Source organism: Bubalus bubalis, chromosome 9, assembly GCF_019923935.1.
Source record: "Bubalus bubalis isolate 160015118507 breed Murrah chromosome 9, NDDB_SH_1, whole genome shotgun sequence".
In the NCBI taxonomy this organism is placed as follows: domain Eukaryota; kingdom Metazoa; phylum Chordata; class Mammalia; order Artiodactyla; family Bovidae; genus Bubalus; species Bubalus bubalis.
Window position 1 is genome coordinate 107,280,575 of NC_059165.1, and position 22,267 is coordinate 107,302,841.

Genomic DNA, 22,267 nt, shown 5'->3' on the forward strand with positions numbered 1-22,267 from the left:
AGGGACCGCCTGGGACTCAGTCTCTGCATCTGCCAAATGGGCTTGACAACTCACCCCCTGGCAGATCACCGACAGGCGCACGCAGGCGCAGCCGGACTCTGCCTGGGCTAGGCGCGCTGGGGACGCCGGGGGCGCGCGCAAGCGCAGCGGTGAGCGAGACGTCGCCTACCCAAGGTCCTGTCCCTACCTCCCGCACAGAGTCTGCGCGTGCGCACAGCAAAGGGCGAGTGGGTGGGACTGCGGGGGGGTACTGCCCCGTTCCCCAGCGTCCCCCGCGGCAGCAGGCACTGACGTGGCCGCCGTCAGAGCCGCCATCTTGTGGGAGCGAAACCAACGCCTGCCTCCGAGCAGCATCTGCGCCGCGGCCGCCGAGGGTGAGGCTGGGCTGGGGCCGAGGCGGGGGCGGGGGCCGAGTTGAGGCCCGGCGCGAGACTGAGCCGGGGCGGTGAGGGCCGAGACAGGGGCCAAGGTGAGGCCAGGCCGGGCGAGGGGCGAGGTGAGAGCCGAGGTGAGGCCGGGCCGGGGGCCGAAGCGAGGCGGAGTCGAGGTGGGGAGCCAAGGCCTGGCGGGCCCAGGGTAGAATAGAGGCCGGGGGTTGAGGCGAGACTAGGCCGGGCTGGGGCTTCAGGCTGGGCTGGGGACCGAGGCGGGGCGGGGCAGGGTGGGTGCGGAATGCGGGGCCAGGGGTCTAGGCTGGGATGGGGGTCGAGTCGGGGCCGAGCTGGGGCGGGGGCTGAGTCGGGGCCGGGGAGGGGGTCTGTCTGGCCACCCTCCCACCAAGCCCCCCAGAGTGGCCGGGGCGAGCTCCCGGAAGTCCGGCCCGCAACGCGGGCTCTCCAGGAAGCCCAGCTTCTTGCTCCGCCTTCGAGGCCTCCTGTCTCGGGGTCGCAAGGACCAGGAAACTGAGGCCCGCAGCCCGGGACATGGCCAAGGTCACACGATGGCCAGGGTTTGAGCCCAGTTCCTGTTTGTTCCGAGGACAGAGCCGGCGAGGCCGGGCGGAGCCCCGGGTTCCTAGGCGCATGCTGTGGCGCTTGGGTCTGAGTAGGAGCGCCTATGGCCCAGGAAGCCCTCGATGGACGCGCCTACGGCTTCGTAGGGCTCCTTTATCCAAGATTGCTGCAACCCCGGGATTGCTTCCTGGGTGCCTTTGGCATGGATTAGAATACACTTCCGAGCTGGTGAATCTTTAACCTACCTATAGAACGCGACCTGGCCGGAGTTGAGGCAGCCTCCCTAGCAGAGCGTCCTAACGCTTTCCAGTCCAAACAGTTACGGACGGTGGAACAGTAGCTTTGTTAATAAGGCTTGGCAATTAATTTCAGAGTACTTAAAATATTAGTTAACCAGTTGAGCACTTTTGAGCGCTCAACAGAACACCAAGTTGCTGCTTCTAGCGAAATTGCACAAGAAGTCACTGGCAGGAGACGGGCAATTCAAACGCTTTGGGTGTCCCCGGAAGTCACTGTTGAGAACTGTGTAATTGATGTAGTCGTAACTGATGTAGTTGGGGTTGGAGTAGTCAGCTCTTGGTCTTGTTTCAGAACTAGTGGTCAGCGTGTTTTTTTTTTTTTCTCCCCTGCTGGCTGTTTGCATGGTTGCTCTTGCGTTTTTGGCAGAGTGTCTGAAGGAGTGTGAGATGCCATGGCGTGTGCTGTGTCCTTGGGAGTTTTCAGAAGCCATCATGAGGAACCCAAACTGGAAGAACTTTGAATGCTTGGTGTTGCTGAGCCCAGGATTATGAGCAATTGAGTGTGTGTGTTTGTCACAAATATGGCCACTCTGTGTGCTGTTTTCCTCCCATAAAGGTTTTCTCTAGGTAATGGGTAGAATGTAATGCGTCTCTTCACTGGGAATGTCCTGTTGAAAACAAATCCTTGTCACTTGGGCATTACAAATCTGTTTCCTGTGATGGCTAACTTCAGATACAAGTATTCAAAATTGCTACTTCAGAAAGATTTAAAATAGTTGGTTTGCATGATAGCTGGCTCACATGCTGCCTGCTTATCATTGTAAGAAAGTTAGAAAGCAAAAACTGGTTCTGTGCTTCTCACAGTTCTGGTTTTTTAAATTGTGTGGTTTAGCTATTGCTTTGCCTCTTGCGCAATGTGAAGGGGCCGTTCAGACCTGCTAAGCCACCTTTTCCAAAGATCACGACAGGCTTGAAACTACAACAGGGTACACCTTGACTTTTCTTTGACTTTAGTAAAATTTAGTATGGACCCTCGAGTTGATCTCCATGGTCAAGTGGCCTTAGGAATAAACCTAACAAAGTGGGGGAAACCCTTGTGCAAGTTCATAAATAGTATATTAACTTGGTTTGAGAGGGTTGAATCAATTTTCTTTAAGTTCTTCAAATTGGGTGTTGCCTTGATACTTGAATTTAAATCTGCTCTTGATTACAGGTCAGGCTCACCGAGCATTTCTGTAGCTCTCCTGAGGATTGTGATCACTTACTGAGGATAGCCTGTGCTTCCTATACCACTTAGAACTGTCTCTGTGCACAGCATTCCATAGTCTCCCCTTTGACCTTCCAACCTTTGTAGGATTAGGAGAATGAAGGAAGTAAAATGTGCATCTGTCAGAGGTTGGAAAAGAAACATGAAAAATTCCTTTAATTTGGGATCTTAAAATTAGGCAAGAACCTAACCTCTTTTGTGATCTGTGTGCTCCTCATTGATGTGGGTGGTATTAGAAATGTCCTCCTAGCACCATCTGAAGTGGTCTTGTGGAAATGTTTTTGACCTAACAGTGGGTTGGGTGTAATGCTTCCTGCTGACAAGTAAAGGAGGGCTTGGGAATGTGTGTGTGTGAGCAAGGTGGGTTGGTTAATTTCAGAGTGTGAGCCAAGGTGAGGGGAGTACTTCATCCTTATCCTTTTGTGATTGTTAAAAATACTTTAAAGTATAGCACCTGTTATAGCTATAACACTATTCTGGAAGGTACTTCAGCATTCTTAGATGGATCAGATGGCCTGATTAGCTAGAAAAAAATGTGGCAGAATTTAACACAAACACATCAAAGCTCCTTATTCATGGGAGAGTCTGTTAGGCCCTCACCCAGTTCTTTCACATAAGCTTCCTTATATGACTGGGTAGAAATAGTGAAGCTGTCTGTTGCAGGAGGTAACTTCAATATTCCTAACAGACCCATGTTTCCTGATTTTTGCATATGTTGGAGACTGAGCTGGGCAGCCTGTCATCGGCAAACAGGAAGGGAAGAATAGGACTTCTCACTGACTAAAAGAGACAGAAAACATAGAAGGCAGGCAGATTTTTACACACACAGCACTTGGGAGTGATTCTCTTTAGGAGGCAAACATTTTTACACACCTGAAGTGACAGAGGTGACTGTTAGTATACAGTGTAAATTAACAAAGCCCCAGTTATGATCCACGCACATTTCCAGAAGTTAAAAATGTAGAGTATATTTTAGAAACATTAATTAATGTTTTCAGAATTTACTAAGTTTTTGTTCTCTAAAGGATGCTAGCAAGTTAGTAGAATTTGTCTCCAAAGAGCAAGTCATATGTAAGATAGCCAGCATCTTTCAGTTTGTATTGTACGTCGGATTATGTTTGCAGTGCTACATGTGGGCGCTAAACAGAAAGTTGAGTGGTGCTAGGTCTCTGAGGCCCTGGAAATTTTTTGGCATGAAGTTTTAAGTCTCCTGTCGGTTTGACATAGGGACAAATGGCCAAGAAAACAATTTCAAGATTCTGTCTAAACTCATATGTGCAAAGTAGGAATAAAGGCAAAGTTAGATGTGCCAGCATTTTGAGCACAGGTTTCAGAATAAAAGATATCTTTAAAAATTGCTATGAAGAGTATATTTTCCTGTGGAGTTTTCTATTATCTGTAGATGAGCATGCAGTTCCTAATTCATTGAATCTATTATAGTATCTTGTCAATTCTGGTGATGTAACTTTGCTTAAAATAATTATAGTTTTTAACATTTCTCTTCATCAAAGTGATACAGGTCTTGCAAATTCCTGAGATCAGTGCAGGTGTATTCTTAGTCACTAGTTGCAGGTACCCCAGGGCAGGTTTAGGAAGCAGATTGTGTTCACGCCCCTTCCGTGGCATTGAGCATTCCTGAGCTGCATGCGTCTGCCCTGAGTAGCTAACTGTGTCTCGTGTTTCCTCCTCACTGGAGTGTCAGAGAGATGGTCGGGTTCCAGCACACTCACGGGTACTTTTACACCAGTGTGAGAGTCATCGTTGACTTCATAGGTTTTTTTTTTTCTGACAGACTAATTTTTTAGAAAAACATGTGTGATTAATCTATTTTTTAATTCTTAAAGCCCTTAAATATTCTTTTATGATTCTTTTCTCCTCTCCTTGTCTGTGAATCTCTTGGGTGCCCAGGGAGGTGGCCAGTGGAGAAAGACAAGTAGAGATAGGGAGATGAGTGAGGGAAGGTGGGTGAGGGCTGGGTGGAAGGCAGAGGGCGGCGGCAGAGAGTGGAATGGGAAAGCAGGCCCACGGGGCCGGAGGGAGCAGTGGGTGCTGAGTGTAGCTAGTCAGGCCTGTCCGGAGGGACGGGGAGGAGTGTCACGTGAGCAGAGGTGTGAAGGAGGGGCTCCTGTGGGTCTTGGGAAGAAACAGGAAGCTTCTCCCTTGCAGGGGAAAACAGCAACAGAGGCCCTTAGCTGGGAGTGCGCTTAGTGGTTTTGGAGACTTGCTAGGAGCAGAGGAGGGGAGGGAAGCTGCTGGTGTGTGCCAGTGGTCCTTGAAGGGGAAGCCCCACAGAAAGGGTATTTTGGAAATGTGTGGGATGATTTTGGGCTCTGTCAAAGATGGGAGGCAGTACTGAAGCAAGGATGCATTCTGCATGACTTTCATGTAGGGGAAAAAGCTGTTTATTTCTTAAACCTAATTCTGTTCATGTGCAGAGTCAACTTGTGTGTGTATGGTTTTAACTCTAGGTGTGAGTCGCTCAGGCGTGTCCGACTTATTGTGACCCCATGAACTATAGCCCGCCAGGCTCCTCTGTCCATGGGATTTCCCAGGCAAGAATACTGGGGTGGGTTGCCATTCCCTTCTCCAGGGGAATCTTCCCAACCCAGGGATTGAACCTGGGTCTCCTGCATTACAGGCAGATTCTTTACCATCTGAGCCTCCAGGGAAGCCCTTGGTTTTAATAGATGTTGTGAATTCTCAAGGAATGAAACTACCTTGTAAATTAAGGGTGATTGTATTTGGTTCTTTGCAGAATCGTACCAAGAGTTGTTCTCTGTTTCCAGGTGGGGGAGGAAAAAAAAGCTTGGTGGACACACCAGGCCTTGAGTGTCTGAGATGCTGCTGCATTTGTGGCAGTCTTCATTAGGCGGTTCTCTGCCTGCCTCCCTTGAACTTGGGGTCATGACCAGTATTGAAGGTCATGTTTTATCATACGACACTGGCTTTCATTTCCCAGTTACATTTTAGTTGGGGCAGTGTGGGTTTTTTGCAGTCCAGTGAGTATGTTGGTTGTATTGTCTCCTGGCTTCCTTCTGAGTGGTAGAGGTGATGCTGTGAAATGCGTGGAGTGTTGGCCCTGATCTTTTTAAGGAACCTGAATTTGGTCTCATCTTTCCTAATAGTCCCCTCTTGCTGGCATCGAGAACACCTTGTGGAGTGAAAGCTACAGGCTTTGGGAATGTCAGAGGGCGGGAGATCAGGTGGCCAGGACCAGGCACAGGCAGACAGTGACGGGGAAGCACCTTTCGAAAAAAGAGATGATGGGACTTGCCAGTGAACAGATTTGGGGGTGAGAGAGACAGGGTGGGATTGTGGGTATCTCTGAGGTTTGGGTTTGAGGAACTGGGAGGAAGTTGCACAGGATTAAAGTGGGAAAGAGAGGGTCCTTTTATATTTGAGGATTAGATTTTGATGGGAGATCCATGAATTGAGGGGGAAATAGGAGATAAGTCTGGAGATGAAAGGAAGGTTCAGCTGGGGTGCCATATAGGGGGTTGCATTCCTCTGGGACTGAATGGCTGGACAGGGGCAGTGCTAGTGAGTGAAAGTACAAGACACCGAGTCTTGGACTGGTGGGACCTCTGGTCACCTGAGAGGGGCGCCAGGGACTGCTGGGAGGTTTTAAGCAGAGGCTGGCAGGAGCAGGTATGTGAATGGAATTTCCCTGAGTCCAGGGCTGCCCCCAGTTTAAAATGTGAGCAGAGTAGGAAGAGGCCAACTGAGAGGGTTGCTTTGGCTGTTTGGGCCAATGAGAAGTTCACCCAGTCACATCGGCCTCCCAGGCAAGACCAGCGAGGGTGTCCTGAGTGCCCTGAGCTGGTGCAGCATCTCTGGGTGCTTCTAACAGGGGTCTCAGGAAGGCGGGTCTGGCAGGGGGCGTCAGAGGTAGAGGATCAAACAGACTCTGACTCATTGCTGCTCTCCCCTGTTTTCTGTCCTCTGGGAAGCCCATCTCTCAGAAAAAGAGGTAGGACTGTGATCTTTTTTACATTTTGTTTTCAAAATGAAAGTTCTCTGCAGGCAAAAATCAAGTTTTGGAGATTGATTTAATCATTTTCAGTTCAGTTGCTCAGTCATGTCCAACTCTTTGCAGCTCCGTTAATCACTTTAGTCGTTCACAAAGTTTTCTTGTTCTGAAAAAGCCTGGGGGTGGGGGACACCTGCCACTCTGAGAAACTTTGGGGAAGAAGAACTGGGCACTTGGACAAGCTAATAGTTGGTTGCACTTCCCTTTTTCTTCAAGGGTGTGGAAAGGGTCTCGGCAACACTGGCTTCCCTAGAGCCCTGCCCTCGTGCCTGGAGAGGGTCCTGTGTCTGCACCGCAGGTGCGGGCGGCCTTTCTGAGAAGACCCCAGAACAGAAACCACAGAGGCTTCACATCTGTGGTGACGACATAATTAGAGTAGAGTGGCGAAAGCAATTAATGTGAGTTATTTCATGACAGAATCCTGAACTGCCATCTCTTTCTCATTCTCACTTCTAGAACTAAAACACAGGATTGTGCTGTTTGACAGATGTGCCTGCTTTTTCTGTCAGGATCATGGGGACTGAGACTTCAGCAGCTGGAGATATGTGTGTGTGTGCGCGCGTGCATGCGCTCGCGTGCACACGCTAACGCTTTGGGCCCCAGTGGAGCTGTGGGTCAGTCTTTTGACGTTTGACAGCGTTTACCGTTGAGGTGAGGCTGGGAGGGTGCGCATGTCACTGTCGCGCTCGTGTTTCACATCTGTCGGTTGGTCTCTGAGTCTGGAGCTTCTGTGCCCAGAGCTGCACTCGTCACACAACTGCTCCTCACCATGAGTGTGGTGACTCTCCCCACTCTGTGCTGAGCGCGCACTGAAAACCGTAGAAAGGAAAGGACTTTTTCTCGTGGAAGGTGGCATCTGAACTCGCCTTCAGAGGTTGGGTGAAGGGCTTGACGGGCATGACATGGAGATCGGTGTGAAGAGGGGACTGGGAGCACAGCTAAGGTCTGAACAAAGGATTGCCAATGTGCAGAATTAGTAAGGAGTTAGTGGTAGGGCGCTCTTCAGGGTGTCTAGGTGGTTTAGGGGAAGATCCTCTGGAGGAGGGCCTGACCACCCACTCCAGTATCCTTGCCTGGAGAATCCATAGGTGGAGGAAGGAGCCTGGCATGCTGCAGTTCATGGGGTTGCGAAGAGTCGGACACGACCGAAGTGACTTAGCACAGCACAGGTGGTGTGGAGTGGCCTGTAGTTTCTCATATCCTGCTTTATTTTAGTCATAAGTTGCTTTGTTTCCTGCATTTTCTGTTTAATTTGTTATACGTCTTCTTTTTTTTTAATATTTATTTGGCTGTGTGGGGTCTTCATTGCAGCTTGTGGGCTCCTTCGTTGTGGTGCGCAGGCTTAGTTGCCCTGCAGCACGTAATACCTTAATTCCCTGACTACAGTTCAAACTCAAGTCTCCTGCATTGGAAGACCGATTCTTAACCACTGGACCACCAAAGGAAGTCCCTGTTGCACATTTTAATGTTGTGAAGTGAGTGATGTCGCTCAGTCATGTCCGACTCTTTGCAACCCCATGGACTGTAGCCCACCAGGCTTCTCAGTCCATGGGATTTTCCAGGCAAGAGTGCTGGAGTGGGTTGCCATTTCCTTCTCCAGGGGATCTTCCCGACCCAGGGATCGAACCCTGGTCTCCTGCATTGCAGGCAGATGCTTTACCCTCTGAGCCACCAGGGAACTTAATGTTGTGAGGTTGATGCAAATTTGTGTTTTGGGTCTTTTGATTAAACAACTTCTTCAGACTAAGTGTGTTTGGAGTCAGGGTATATGTGCCCAGACTCCTAAAATATGAATGCACGTTAGGGTCCATGGTGCCGGCTGCTCCGTCGTGGAGGGCCCAGGTGCCCAGCACCGGTCTGCAGGACCTGCAAAGCCATTGCATCCCACAGACAGCATACTCAGATGGTCCTGTGTAGCTGCCAGGCACTAGGAATGTAGGTTTACCCCAGAAGGCCTCGAGCTCAGGGACAAATCCAGGAGAAGAAATAGCAAGGAGCAGCCAGCGTCTGCTGCCCAGACAAACGCACAGAGCTGTGAGAGAGGCTTCTGACGGGGCATCTGCGCGAAGCCTCTACTTGGAGGGCTCACCCACTCCTTGTTTCACCCCAGGTGAGGGCCATGTGACATTTGTGTTCAGGGGTCCTACGTGGATATTGTTTTCATTTGGGCTAGATCATCTGGTTATTTGGTCTCCTCTGTAGATTTCAGGTTGATCTAAGTGTCTTTGGTAATGGACTTTGAGGATAGTTATGGTTTTTTTAAAAAGTAGTAAAATAAAACTTAAAGACTGTGGATGAGAAGGAACTGCAAAACCTAAATATGTTCATCAGTTACTGCTTTGACTTCTGCAGTTATTGAAAAGTAGGGTTAATTGCAGTTACACTGTTTCAGTGTTTGCCTGTGGTTTAGTGTGCTTGCTCCATTAGACACTGGACAGTGGCTGTTGAGTGTTCACGTTAGTGTATACCAAGAGCTCTCTTCATGAATGAAGCTTATTTCTTGGTGTCATTTTAAGAATTTCACCTTGAATCTTAAGCTGGCAGTGAGGGATGTAAATTGAATTTCACTGATTGCTCCTCCTGAGAATCAGACCTGACTGGAAATCCCCTCCTTCAGCTTTGGGAGGCAACTTGCAGGGCAACTGGAGACCAGCCCTCCAGTGTCACTGAACTAGCCTTTGGGTTTCTGGCACTCATCCTTCTTTAGGGGCGGGAACTGGGGGTGACTGCTGCATAGAGACCAGGTCTAGTGTCTAATTGATTGATTCCTGCAAAACGTCCTGAAAGTTCTGTTGTGAAAAACAAAAATCAGTCTCATGGGAACTCACCTTTAGATGCAGACGAGAATTACACTGTTCTAGAATGTTTTTGCATGTTCTTTCATTTATTATTTTTCTTTGTATTCAAAGTTCAGAGTCAAGGTAGGTGAAACGGGTGAAGGTGGTCAAAAGATACAAACTTCTGGTTATAAGGATAGATAAACCGTGGAATGTAAGGTACAACATGGTGACTGTAATTCGCCATACTGTGTTGCATAGCTGGAAGTTGCTAAGAGAGGAAATCTTAAAAGTTCTCATCACAAAGAAAAAAGAGTGACTGTATGGGGAAACAGAAGTTAACTAAACTTTGTGTGGTGATCATTTCACAATAAATACACATATCAGATCGTTATTTTGTACACCTGAGTATAATACAGTTCAGTCAACCTAATTATATCCTCTGAGTGTCTCAGTCTGAATATTCTTCCTCTGAACATGTTCTTGATCCTTGGCTTTGTCAGAGTTGTGTTAGGCCTGTAAGGCATAGCTACCTATCATTAGTATTGGGATGTTCAGTTTTCTTACACTAATTTTTATAAAATAGTGACAGTATGTGGTGTTCTACTCAGTTGCAGAAAAATGTCAGAGCTACGGAAGTGGAGTGCTGGACTAGTAGAGTAGTGCTTTAAGGCTGTATTTAGTTGATGTGCTGGAACCCCAAGTTGATATACAAAAGTCAGTTTGTAGCAGATAGTAATATGTGGTCATATCGCTTATGAAAGTAGGGGACCTTCCCCTTTAAAATTAAATCCTACACGTCAGAGATGAATTAGGCTTTTGAATGGTTGATCATCTAAGCACATTCATTCTGCTAAAAGAATAAATGAAACAGTTAAAGCAAATGTTTTATAATGTGTATCAATTCCTCGGGAAGATCTTCACTTTATTATTTTTTCTCAAATTAGGTATTAAAACTGACATTATGAACTGTTGAGCTGTACTTACACCTAATAAACTCCCCCCCAAAAATAAAATGAAATGAAAAAAAGCTCTGATGTCACCTAGCTTGTTCATTTGAGTGGGGGAGGCCCATGTGATCTCTTTTTTACAGAGGGACCAGAGCAGCCTGTCCCGGTCTGAAGCACAGAATAGAAAACATGTGGGTTTATTTATTTATTTATTTATTTATTTTGCCTTCCTGGGTCACACTTTCATTTCCCAAGCCATGCTCTAGGTTAGTGATTTATTCTTCTTAATGATTCTCAGTAGTTTGGGTTATCTTGATATCCATTGTTACAGAGATTCTATTAAATAAACCAGCTCCTAGCCATTTCAGAAAATGTGACAGATTTTCCTTCTGCAGAAGTAAGCTGCACAGCTCTGCAGGGGAGGGTTTCCCTCGCTCATCCCGAATCCTCTGAGATTTGTTAGGAGATGCAGCGGGCACAGGTAGAGGTCGTGGAGATCCATATTTCTCTTGAACAGCTGTAAACCAGTCTCTCTCGATTCATTTACTGGCGTGGAACAGGCGTGAACTCACAGCTACGTTCCCCCCCTCTCCTGGCTTTCCTGGGTGGCGTCTTGCTTGGCCTTGGCCTGTAGCCTGGTAGACCTTTGCGGACAGGAACGTGGCCAGCCAGTTGTGTCCTGTTCTTTGCTATAGTGTTGAACCGCCACCCAGTCTTGTTTCTGGTCCTAACCAGAAAAAGGAAAAAAATGTTCTTAAGGGGCTGCATCTGCTCAGAGCTTTCTGTCTCAGGAAAGAGATGATGTTTTGTTACTCTTTTTATGAGCCAGCACAAAGGTGCAAACTCAGGCAGGTGCAGGGAAGTGCTAACGTCTTCACTGCTTACAAATACGATCATTACCATGAACCTGAAAAACAGGTTTTGGCCTGAGTGCAAAGGATCCTGGTGGAGGAAAGGGTGAAACAGGCTTAGGCTGGATGTCCTAAAAGTTAGAACCTGTATGGAGAGGCCACAGAACAACTCTTGTGGTCACTGTTGAGCCTTTCCACTGCGACACATACTGCGTTAGATCAGGAGCTGACAGGGTCCCTGGACCAGGTGCAGGGCGGATATAGATAGATGGCTTGTATAGCGGGAGGTGCTGTGTGTAGTGTCTCCTGGAGTTCCTGTGCTGTGTGCTCAGTCACTTCAGTCGTGTCTGACTCTTTGCCACTCTGTGGACTGTAGCCCGCCAGACTCCTCCATCCATGGGATTCTCCAGGCAAGAATATTGGAGTGGGTTGCCATGCCCTCCTCCAGGGCATCTTCTTGACCCAGGGATCAAACCCACATCTCGCAGGCAGATTCTTTACCATTGAGCCACCAGGGAAGCCCAGAGTTCTGCTCATCCCCATCTAGGTTCAGCCACCAAAATATATGGCCCACTTTCCCTTTGGGGCTGCAGGAGTTGGGTAAGTTGAAAAATTGTGTGGAGGAAAGGGACCAGATTGATAATTAGGGCTCAGCCGACGGCAGGGCCGAGGCAGGCCAGGGACCGTGAGTGGGCAGACACGCCGGGCTGGGTGGGAGGGAGTGGAGGCCCCTGGCCTGCTGCGGCTGTGGCTGGCTGCATCTTCAGGCTGACCTGCGGTGTGGGCTTGCTGCTGGGCCCAGTTCTCCTGGAGTGCTCCATCAGTGCCATGTGGGGGCTGGGGAAGCATAGAAAACGGTTTCACTCCTAGTGCCCAGGTTTCTCTGTCAGTTTGTATGAACTTAATGCTAAAACACATGTAGACAGCAGTCTTCCAGCTTGCTTCACAGGGATAGCCTTTCATGCCTTACTGTTCTGAGTAGGGTGCCAATACTGTCTCTAAGTATGTCAGCTTTGGACACTGAGGGTTGGCCCTTGAGACCACAAGTTCTGTCCTTGGCTTCCCAGTACCCAGGAGTGCCAGTCAAAGTATCACGACTAAATAAATATTATTCACTGCTGAGTCAAGTGGTGACTGGCTTATTATGTTTTCCCTTAAGAAATCTTAAAATGACTTCATTTTCATCCTTGGGTTTTTTTTCTGGGTGTATGTCATAATTTTTTCCCAATTCCCTTAGCATTGCCAAGCCCTGTGTTTAAATCACACAGGTAATGTGTTCCTCTTTTCCTGGAGCTCTCCTTCCTGGGCCGGCTGCTGTTCAGGCCGTCCTCTTGTCACCTTGGGCGGGGGCGGGGACTGTTGCCCTTGCCTGTGACGACCTGGAGACAAGGCTGGTGGGACACTTTGCACTTGTGACCTCTTTGTCCTGCCCTTTCACTGAGCCCATACTTCGTTGACACAGAACTGCAGGTGGAAAGCAGTGTTTGTGTCTTTCTTTGCAGGAAACAGTTTTAGGTTCGCCACATAATTGAGGGAAACACACAGCCTTCCTCACTATGTCCCCGCTGGAGTGCGCATTCGCTACAGCTGATGAGCCTGCGTTGGCACACCGTCATTCAGAACCCAGAGTTATCTTAGGGCTCACTCTCGGTGTCCTGTGTTCTCTGGCTTTGGACAGACGCATCGTGACGTGTGTCAGCCACTGTCGTATCACACAGAATAGTCTCACTGCCCTGAGAATGCCCTGTGCTCGACCTGCTCGTCCTCACTCCCTCCCAACCCCTCAGAGCCATGGAAAGGATCTGTTTACTCTCTCCACAGTTGTCTTTTCCAGAATGTCACGCAGTTGGAATCATACACTGTATAGTATTCTTAGATTGGCTTCTGTCACTTAATGCACATTTATACTGTAATAATAATATACATTTATCTGTGTATTAGCACTTTTCTTTTAGTGTTGAATAACATTCTGTTGTTTGGATTTACCACACAACAGTTTATCCATTCACCTACTGAAAGACATCATGGTTGCTTCCAGACTGTGGCAGTCATGAGTAAGACTTGTGAACAGCAGTGTGCAGGTGTCTGGTGGTTGCTCGTTTGCAGCCACTGTGGGAGCATGAGGGCTGAGTTTCATGTTCAGAGTGTTTTGTAAGAAACCTCCAAACTGTTTTCACAATGGCCACTCTTTGTTTCATGGGATCATGTCTTTGGTGCTGTCTCTAAAAAGTCACCACCAACCCAAGGTAGATGTTGGTCTTTTACGTTGCTCCCAGTTTCCCTGTTTTGAGCTTCTTGTGTGTGTGGGTCTTTTTCACTTTGGCTGTGAGCTTTGCCATGTCTGTACTAACGCCCTGTTCTTGTTCTATGGGCGCCAGATCCCTACCACGTTGGTGCCAGGGCTGTGTGTGGCTTGGGGGTTCTGTTTGTTTACTTTTCTTTTAAATTCTCTTCTGTTTTGCTTCTCTCCAAATTCTTTGTTTCAGTCAGTTCCATTGGGGGCTTCTTACAGGGAGATAGGGGCATGGATGTTTGGGGGCCTCCAGGTGTAAGAGTTAAGTCCTGGCCTCGAGGCCTCCAAGTCTCGTGTGCAGGTCTGAGGGGGCAGTGTGCCTCCCTGTTGATCTCGCCATATTCCTCTGTTTCCAGAACAGTGCACCCTGTGCCCTCCTCTGACTGGAGAGCAGAGTCAGGACCCCTGGTTCAGTTGCTCCAAAAAGGTCGCCTGGCTCTCCTGCAGGGCTGAGGATGAGTGCTTGGTCAGGGTCCCAGAATTGTACCGTCTCTGTGTCCTTTTGAGTCAGTCATCACTTTTACGTCTTTATTGGTAGTGACTTCAGAAATACGCTGAGATAAATATGCGTTCATTCTGTTTTCCATAATTTATCATCCTCTATATATTTAGGAAAAGTGGTTGTCTGCCGAAGAAGAAATACCATAGTAAAGATCTTTTTAAATTTTAATTTTATAAATAGGTAATATTATTCAAAACCAAAAAGAATTTTAAAACGTTGACAGAGCACTGAAGCCTGCTAGAAGGGGCTCCGCTGGATGCCCCCAAGACCATTGGAGCACCTAGGTCACAGTGGAGTGGTGGTCTGACCCACTGAGCAGACTCAGAGTTCCTGAGTTCACACCAGATCAGGATGTGGAGAAGAGAATGGTGGTCCCTTGGGTAGAAGGCTGACTAAAGCTGGAAGGAATGACTCCATAGAGAACCACCATTTGACAGTCCTCAGGGCAGTAATTCGGCCAGGAAATGTCAGAATGCTGAAACTAGAGGGTGGACCTTGGATGAGGAGCGGAACATGTGCATAGTCCCCAAATGACTAAGGCAGAAAGGAACTTACGATGGAGACCTGGCAGCTCCATGTGAGCCTTTCATCAGAGTTGACGTGGGGTGGTGGGGATCTGGGGCACACCCCCTAAGTGGAATGGAGTGGGGAGTGCCTGGGGCAGGCCCATATCTGCGTCCTCCATGGGACTGGCCTGTTACCCAAGCAGTGTCCATCCAAAGTTCAAACACTGGGGAGCTCATAGTTACTTCTGGGGGGTTAGGTATGCAGGGCAAGGCTCCTTCCCAACCTTGACAATAGCTTCCACCAGCACTCTCCCAGTGATCAGGTGTGAGCATCTCCCATCAGCTTAGAAGCTCTCTGTGGTTCATGGGGTTTTCTGTCAACACTCACACAGAATCTGCCTAGCTGAAGGCTGCTCAGCCCTCCACAGCTTGACTTCATCTGATTCCTAAGCATTTGAGAAAGGGACTGTTTTTTCCTAAAGCCCTGTTTGGAAATAAAACAGTTGAAGGATGAATGTACTGACTGTTGAGAGGCCATATGTGGGTCTTAGAGTACAGGAGATCCCTTCCTCTGTGATCACTTATCCCTTCCTGCAGGTCTGGGTGTCGGGGCCTGGGCTCTGACCTTGGGTCCAGTCAGCTCAGTGGCTGCTCCCAGTCTGCTCTGCAGAGTGAGGAGAGCCGGGGTGGGGGCGGGGCAGACACTGAACACTTGTGGCTGCACCACACAGGCCGCCTCTCTGACCAGTGCAGACCACTGCTCTTGGGAAAGTGCTCCCTAACATGGCCGTGCTGTGGGCTCACCCTTGGACTGAATACCCTGGTGTGCTGCTCTTGAGTCCTGGGTGAAGTTCTCACTCACCCAGTCCTGCCTGCAGGGTGTGCTGAGCTCTCAGCTTGTTAGGAGGCATTGGCTCTTGGTCTCGGCCAGGGCCCTCCTAGGTTCTCAGGTGTTAGTTGTCTTACCATTGAACTCTGCTTCATTGAGACTTGGGGCAGTTGGAAGACATGGTAGGGCCTTGATATGGTTGTTTCTGGCCCCTTGAAGAACTCAGCATTAGATGATGGAGAATCTAGCATTCATTTGAAAGCCACACTACTGCACCCCAGAGTGGCAAGTTGAAGGACTTAAAGGTAAGTTGCCCTAAGGCCTTGGGTAAGTTCCTCAGATAATGGTAGCAGCTGCTTCAAATTCCAGGAGAAGGCAATGGCACCCCACTCCAGTACTCTTGCCTGGAGAATCCCATGGATGGAGGAGCCTGGTAGGCTGTGGTCCATAGGGTCGCGAAGAGTCAGACACGACTGAGTGACTTCACTTTCACTTTTCACTTTCATGCATTGGAGAAGGAAATGGCAACCCACTCCAGTGTTCTTGCCTGGAGAATCCCAGGGATGGTAGAGCCTGGTGGGCTGCCATCTATGGAGTTGCACAGAGTCGGACACGACTGAAGCGACTTAGCAGCAGCAGCAGCAGCAGCTTCAAATTCCAGTCAGTCTTGTTCTAAGATTCCCATATACTGCCTTGTAAGAGTGATTTAGAGGCTCAAGAGGTAGGTGGGCAGGACTGTGTTCTTTTGGATAGGAACCAGAATTTCATCAGCTTCTGAGATAGGAGGAGCTGCCTCAGCCTGGCTCTGGGTGAGCGGTCTCTGAGCTGCTCCTGCTTGCCTGACCCTGGGCAGCACAGAAAAAGACCCCAGGACTCCTTGTTCCTGCAGGTTTCTCTGGCCAGTGTTGGCCCCACCGGTCTGCAGCATGGGGAATATCTTTGCAAACCTCTTCAAGGGCCTTTTTGGCAAAAAAGAAATGCGCATTCTCATGGTGGGCCTAGATGCTGCGGGAAAGACCACCATCCTGTACAAACTGAAGCTGGGTGAAATTGTGACCACCATTCCCACTATTGGTGAGGACGCTGGGCCTTGGGAGGCTGGGAGGTGGTGGTGGCTCTGGGGATAGGCTCACCCAGGTGTCCTGCAGGCTTCAACGTGGAGACCGTGGAGTACAAGAACATCAGCTTCACTGTGTGGGACGTGGGCGGCCAGGACAAGATCCGGCCTCTGTGGCGCCACTACTTTCAAAACACACAAGGTAAGAGGGAGCTACCCCGTCACACCCCTCGGGAGTGGGGCTCGGGCTGTCCCGGTGCCTGCAGTCACGCTCACCGTCCCCTCTGCAGGCCTCATCTTTGTGGTTGACAGCAATGACAGAGAGCGCGTGAATGAGGCCCGTGAGGAGCTCATGAGGATGTTGGCAGAAGACGAGCTCAGGGACGCCGTTCTGCTCGTGTTTGCTAACAAACAGGTACGTGTGACCGAACACCCTGTGGGCCGGTGGGGGTGCACGTCAGGCAGCCAGCCTCTCAGGGCTGGAGGTCTGAACGGGGTGGGGCCCCGGGGCAGGTGGAAAGGGCTCCGTGCAGCCCCCCTGACCCACGCCTGCTGTGCTGCCGCCCCCAGGACCTCCCTAATGCCATGAACGCGGCCGAGATCACGGACAAGCTGGGCCTGCACTCTCTGCGCCACAGGAACTGGTACATTCAGGCCACCTGTGCCACCAGTGGGGACGGGCTTTACGAGGGACTGGACTGGCTGTCCAATCAGCTCCGGAACCAGAAATGAGCTGTAATCCTCTCTCCTCCCCTCTCACTCCCTCCTTCTACCCTCGCTTTACTCTCATGTGGCAAACGTGCCCCTGTGGTGTGAGTGCCAGAAGCTGTCTCCATGGTCGGTCACAGTGTGCTTCACCATGCTGTAAATGTGCAGACGCAGCCTGCAACTGGGTTTTTATTTAATGTAAATAGTTTTTGTTCCCAATGAGGCAGTTTCTGGTACTCCTATGCAATATTACTCAGCTTTTTTTATTGTAAAAAGAAAATCAACCCACTGTTTAGTACTGAGAAGGGATTTTAGGCACACGGGTCATCCAGGAGTTGTGTGTCAGACGAGCCCAATACTCCTCCTCTGGGCTTTAGATCTGTGTTGAGATCCATTTTGGTGGTTGGTTTTTAACCCAAACTCAGTGCATTTTTTAAAATAGTTACAAATACAAAATAAGGAGAACACTTGAACACACAGAAGGGAGAAATGTGCCTAATGTAGGTTCTGCGGTAACGGCCTGAGTCCAGTCCACCGGTGGTCTGTTTCCCGTTGGGAACATGAAACGGGGCAGAACCAGCCATGATATCCATTCTGCATGGTCACAATAGGGTCCCTGTGATTTGCTCTGTCTCGGGTCCTCCCACACCCCATAGCGTTTGTGCTTGTATTTGTGCATACATGGCCGCCCAGGAGATGGGGTGGAGGCTGCAGCCACCGTTCTCAGAGCCCTTGGAAGAGCCCCGGGCTTTTCTCGGGTCAGCATGGGCACTTTGGTTGGGGCGCCCTGGCTGGAGCGGGAGCCCTGCAGCCCCCTTGCTTGCCTGCTCCGGGCTCTCTGGGGTCTCACCAGCAGGCGTGCGGGTGGTCATCCTGGAGCCCCAGCCCCTCAGAGCCCCTGTCCACATGTGCTTTCACCCCCTCAGCCTGCAAGGGCCAGATTTGCCATTGAAGATGATAACCTCTACTTCTTTCTTTTGTATTTTGATAAACACTGAAGAAGCTGGAGCTGTTAAACTTTATCTTGGGGAAAACCTCAGAGCTGGTTTATTTGGTGTCGTGGAACCTCTTACTGCTTTCAGTACACAATTAGTAATCAACTGTTTTGTATACTTGTTTTCAGTTTTCATTTCGACAAACAAGCACTGTAATTACAGCTATTAGAATAAAATCTCTTAACTATTTCATGGCTCTCCTGTGTTTGGGTGCCCCTGACAGCCTGCCCTCTGGGAGCTGGGCAAGAACAGCCACTTTCTGCTCACTTAGTGAGGGCCGCATTGCTCTGCCCTGCCCCATTCTCGCTCTGCCCATCCCTTCCCTGCCCACGCCCCCACCTTCACTTTGCCGTGGTCGGGTGTGAGTTTGTCCCAGTGCCCTGGTGGTAACCACCTCATTGGTCTCATTGCTGGCAGTCCAGCCCCCTGGTCCCAGGCTTTGCAGTGCCCAGTCATGAGAGGGACAGCAGGGTCACCATACAGGGTATGCCCCAGGGGCCAGGGCTGAGCGTGGTATGGAGACCCCACACACAGCCTTCCTAACATCCATTCTCTCTGGTACCCCCAGGCCATACAGCTTGTCCTCTGGAGGGGCACGACAATCTCCAGTGTCGCTGCCGCAGTAATTGACACGTGCCTGGCTGGGTGATGTGTGTGTCTGTGCCATAGACCCCCTCCCGCTTTTGCGGGGGTCGCCCCTCTGATGTGGAGCCCTTCTTGGCACCCTTGCTTTTCCCCACTGGGGCAGCCTTTGGTAGGCCAAAGTCCAGGTGGCCTTCCCCCAGGAGGCAGGCTCCACCCTAGATGGTGATCTCGAACAGGTTGATAGCCAGTGCCGAGTGCCTTTAAGAAAGAGTTGCTTTCAGTTCTCATTTCTTTTAAAATCAGCAGCAAAACAAGAACCTCGGTAATGAATCCAGTCTAGGTTTTGTCTTTCTTCCAGTGTGGTTTGTAGGATGCTTTTTTCTATGGATGGCAACGTCGTCTGTGTCCTTCAGCCTTGGAGATGGGGCTGGGTGGAGGGAGCCGGTGCCTTTACAGCAGGCAGAGGTGAGGGGGTGGGGTAAGGGTGGGACAGTGGTTAGAAGATCTGTGGTGGCCTAGGAAGACACGGGTGGCTGCAGGTACAAGTCCACTTCCCCATGATCTAGATGCCCAGCCCAGACTGCCCCCTTCTAGCACGGTCACCTGCTTGCAGCTGAGCAGCTTTTGGTCCCTCCGCCCTCCCTGCTGACCACACATAATCCAGGGCTCTTGGTACACCTGAGGTAGATGCAGGGGCCAGGCCAACAGGGGACCCCAGGATGCTGACCACCAAAAGGACAGTGCCCCTCAGTGTGACTGCAGATGGCCTTGCTGGAACTCCCAAGATTTACCGCATTTTCACACATCACTTTCTGTTAGGACACAACAGCAACTTTCTTCTTAGTATAAGACACTTTCCACTTAAAATAAGTTTATTTAAGTACAAAGAGTGGGTCAATACAAAGAAAAATAGAAGTAGCCGTACTGGACCACAACTAAGCCTCTTCAGTATTCTGGCCTGGAGAATTCCATGGACAGAGGAGTCTGGTGGGCTATAGTCGATGGGGTCACAAAGAGCTGGACACGACTGAGGGACTTCAAGCCTCTCTGGGAGCCTGGGGTAACCCCCACAGGCCAGTCCTCCAGACCCCTGGGCCTCAGTCGCTGTCGTGCCTGCGCTTCTTGCAGCAAGTTGAAGAGTCAGAGTCATGCCTAGGGAGACCGCGAGATGCCTGGGGTGAGGGGCTTGGCCTGCCAAGCACACCCTCATCTCCACCCCTAGGCAGCTGCACCTACTGGATGGGAGCAGGGGGCAGTGAGGAATCCAGCCTTCTCCCACGATCCTTTTCTTTTTTTCTTTTCTCTTTCTTGTGCCTCTTCTTTTTCTTCTCTTTCCTGCTCTTCCTGTGGCTTTCAGGACTACAAGGGGGAGTGCATGAGTGCTAGAAGCCTCTAGGGCTTTGGGGGGTCTAGACCACAGTAGCCACTGACCATGTTGTAGCCATTCCAACCTCAAGTCACTAAGAATAACTCAGTACCACGTGTGGCCAGCGGCTACCGTGAGCAGCACAGACACGACTATGGCAAAAGGTCTGCAGGGCAGCACCTACCTGACAATCTCATTGCTGCTTCCAGCCCTCCCACTGGGATGCCCCTGCACTCTTGGGGCCAAGTGCTGACACCCTCCAGTGCCCCTGGCCCTGCTGCGGGTTGGTGGGCAGTCATGAGCCTTCCCTAGGGCTCACTGCACCCCAAGGCTCCTCAGAAGAGAAAGAGGGCTGGAGCTGGGAACCTGACTGGAGAAGCAGCCAACATGCTGAGAGAAAGCAGTTCTGTGCCCTTGGGGGGAGGGCCTTACCCCGGCTCCACCTTCTCCTCTGACCGAAGCTTCTTCTTGGCCAAAGCCAAGGAGGTCCCTGGCCGACTGCTCTCCACGCGGTGGTGCTGCCGAGAAATGCCACTCTGGGGGCGTGCAGTGTGCCCCGGCATACCGACAGGGAAGAACCAGCCAGAAGCTGGGAGGGCCTCCCCAAGGGGAGACGGCCTGCCTCGTGGCCCTCAACTGGAAGAGGCGCTCAGACCGACTCCCACCCCACCATGAGATCCCAGCATATTTGGGAGTAATTACCGTGAATACCGAAAGCCCCAGTTTAGCGGCCTCTTTGTCTTCCCGGGACAGCGCCACTCGCCCTACAGAGCCACTGCGGGAACGTGGGGAAAATACTCTATGGTGAAACACCCCCACGACGAGGGCCGCCCCCCATCCCCAGGCCTCCCTAGAGAAGTGGTTGGCCTAGATGACCCGTACTGGTTTCCACCTTAGGCAGCTGACAGTGCCAAGTCCCAAGAAGCCGCACCCTCGCGATTTCTGGGGCTCCCGAGGACCCCCCCGGCCCCGCACCTGGAGCTCCCAAGACCCAGAAGCCGGTCCACTCCCTTTTCGGGATCACCACCTTCCCGCTTACAAACTTCGACAAAATCCTGTGGAGGGAGTGCAAGTGCTCGCTAGAGAGCGGGATCAGCCCCCTCCCCAACCCAGCCCCACCCTCCAAAAGAGCCCATCTCACCTCCTTGCTCAGGCCGGTGGGCTGCTTCTTGACGTTCTTGTAGCCTCTGCGGAGGCCGCGCGTGAGCTTCAGGGAGCGGCGAGCCTCGCCTCGCCTCTTCCCCCAGCCACGCCGCGGTCCCACCCGCCCCCGCCGCGCACCCACCCAGAAGTAACACCCCCCGCCACCGCCTCCCCACTCAAGCTCCCGAGGCACACTCACAGCGCTGCCATAAGCGCCTCCTGTTCCGCCTGCCTCACAGCCGCCAATTCCTGCTCCCGGCTCAGCCCAGCGCTGTTCGCCCGGCCCTTGGCGTACCAAGTGAGGTCACGGCCCTTCTGCCAGCGGCCCACCGGGGCCATCAGAGAGTTGCCTGCGGGAACAGAACGCCAAGCCCTCCGCACGGCCCGCGGCTCGGCGAACCCACAGCCCGCGAGCTCCGGGTCCCGGCGCCCCACTCACCCAGGTAGTTCTCCCTCTGCTTGTCAGTCTTCACATCCTCCCAGCTGAACTGGTCCTGCCCGCCGCGCACGCCGCCCCGGCTGGAGCCGAACATTGCGGTAACGTGCAGCCCTCTCCCCTGGATTCCAAGTACCAAGGCCCTACAGGTCCCAGCTCCCACTCCCGCGTCGCACACGGTGACGTCACTTCCGCGCCAGCCCCGCGCGCTTGCGCACTGTCCCCCTTCCCTCCCCAGGCGTCCTAGCCAGAGCGCCTGCACACTGACGCGACACAGCATCTGCACTTGCGAAAGGTGCGGCGGCTGTACCTGAGCATCGCGCTGCCACGACCGACAGTTTTATAAATCATATTATGTGGGTGACGCCCCAGAGCCACAGTTCCCATTGCGTGCCGTGTTTCCGGGGCTGTGCTGGAGGAGGGGTAGGCACGAGACAACGGCTGAAGGCTTCCAACTATAGCTGTTGGAGGTGTCTATCAGGTAGCCGGCTGTCTGGGAGACAGGAGAGCGGCCAAAGTCAGGTCGTGCCTGCCACGCTTAGGCCTCCGCCCTCGGGAGGACCAGCTGTGTCTAGTTTCCGAGGAAGCATGCAAGCACACCTCATTGCATTCATTCCCCCCGACAGCGCAGAGAATGCCTCAGTCACCCCCAAGGTGTTGGCAGTCACTGCTGATGGGTCAGTATCTGAACTAAACTGAGCTAGTTGTTGGGCAAGTGCAGTTCTGTTTATCATCACAGCAGACCAGATTAGACTCAATGATAACAATTCTAGTGAGTGG

General features: G+C 51.2%; 2 protein-coding genes across 3 annotated transcripts; one reads left to right on the top strand and one right to left on the bottom strand.

Moving 5' to 3' along the window:
• The first annotated feature begins 217 nt into the window (after window positions 1–217).
• On the top strand, window positions 218–18,146 carry ARF1 (ADP ribosylation factor 1). Of its 2 annotated transcripts, none has more exons than XM_006063235.4 (5): window positions 218–374; window positions 16,087–16,271; window positions 16,346–16,456; window positions 16,545–16,669; window positions 16,825–18,146. In XM_006063235.4, the coding sequence occupies exons 2-5, from the start codon at window positions 16,124–16,126 to the stop codon at window positions 16,984–16,986; spliced, it is 546 nt and encodes a 181-aa protein (XP_006063297.1). In that variant the 5' UTR covers window positions 218–374; window positions 16,087–16,123; the 3' UTR covers window positions 16,987–18,146. The 2 variants fall into 2 exon arrangements, with proteins under 2 accessions (XP_006063297.1, XP_044804359.1); XM_044948424.2 differs by lacking the exon at window positions 218–374 and adding an exon at window positions 448–469.
• A 1,250-nt stretch (window positions 18,147–19,396) lies between these two features.
• Window positions 19,397–21,685, bottom strand: C9H1orf35 (chromosome 9 C1orf35 homolog). The gene is made up of 8 exons (XM_006063223.3): window positions 21,491–21,685; window positions 21,251–21,401; window positions 21,050–21,095; window positions 20,884–20,963; window positions 20,611–20,683; window positions 20,341–20,426; window positions 19,779–19,901; window positions 19,397–19,694 (listed from the first exon to the last, which is right to left on the bottom strand). The coding sequence occupies exons 1-8, from the start codon at window positions 21,582–21,584 to the stop codon at window positions 19,640–19,642; spliced, it is 708 nt and encodes a 235-aa protein (XP_006063285.2). The 5' UTR covers window positions 21,585–21,685; the 3' UTR covers window positions 19,397–19,639.
• Window positions 21,686–22,267: the final 582 nt, after the last annotated feature.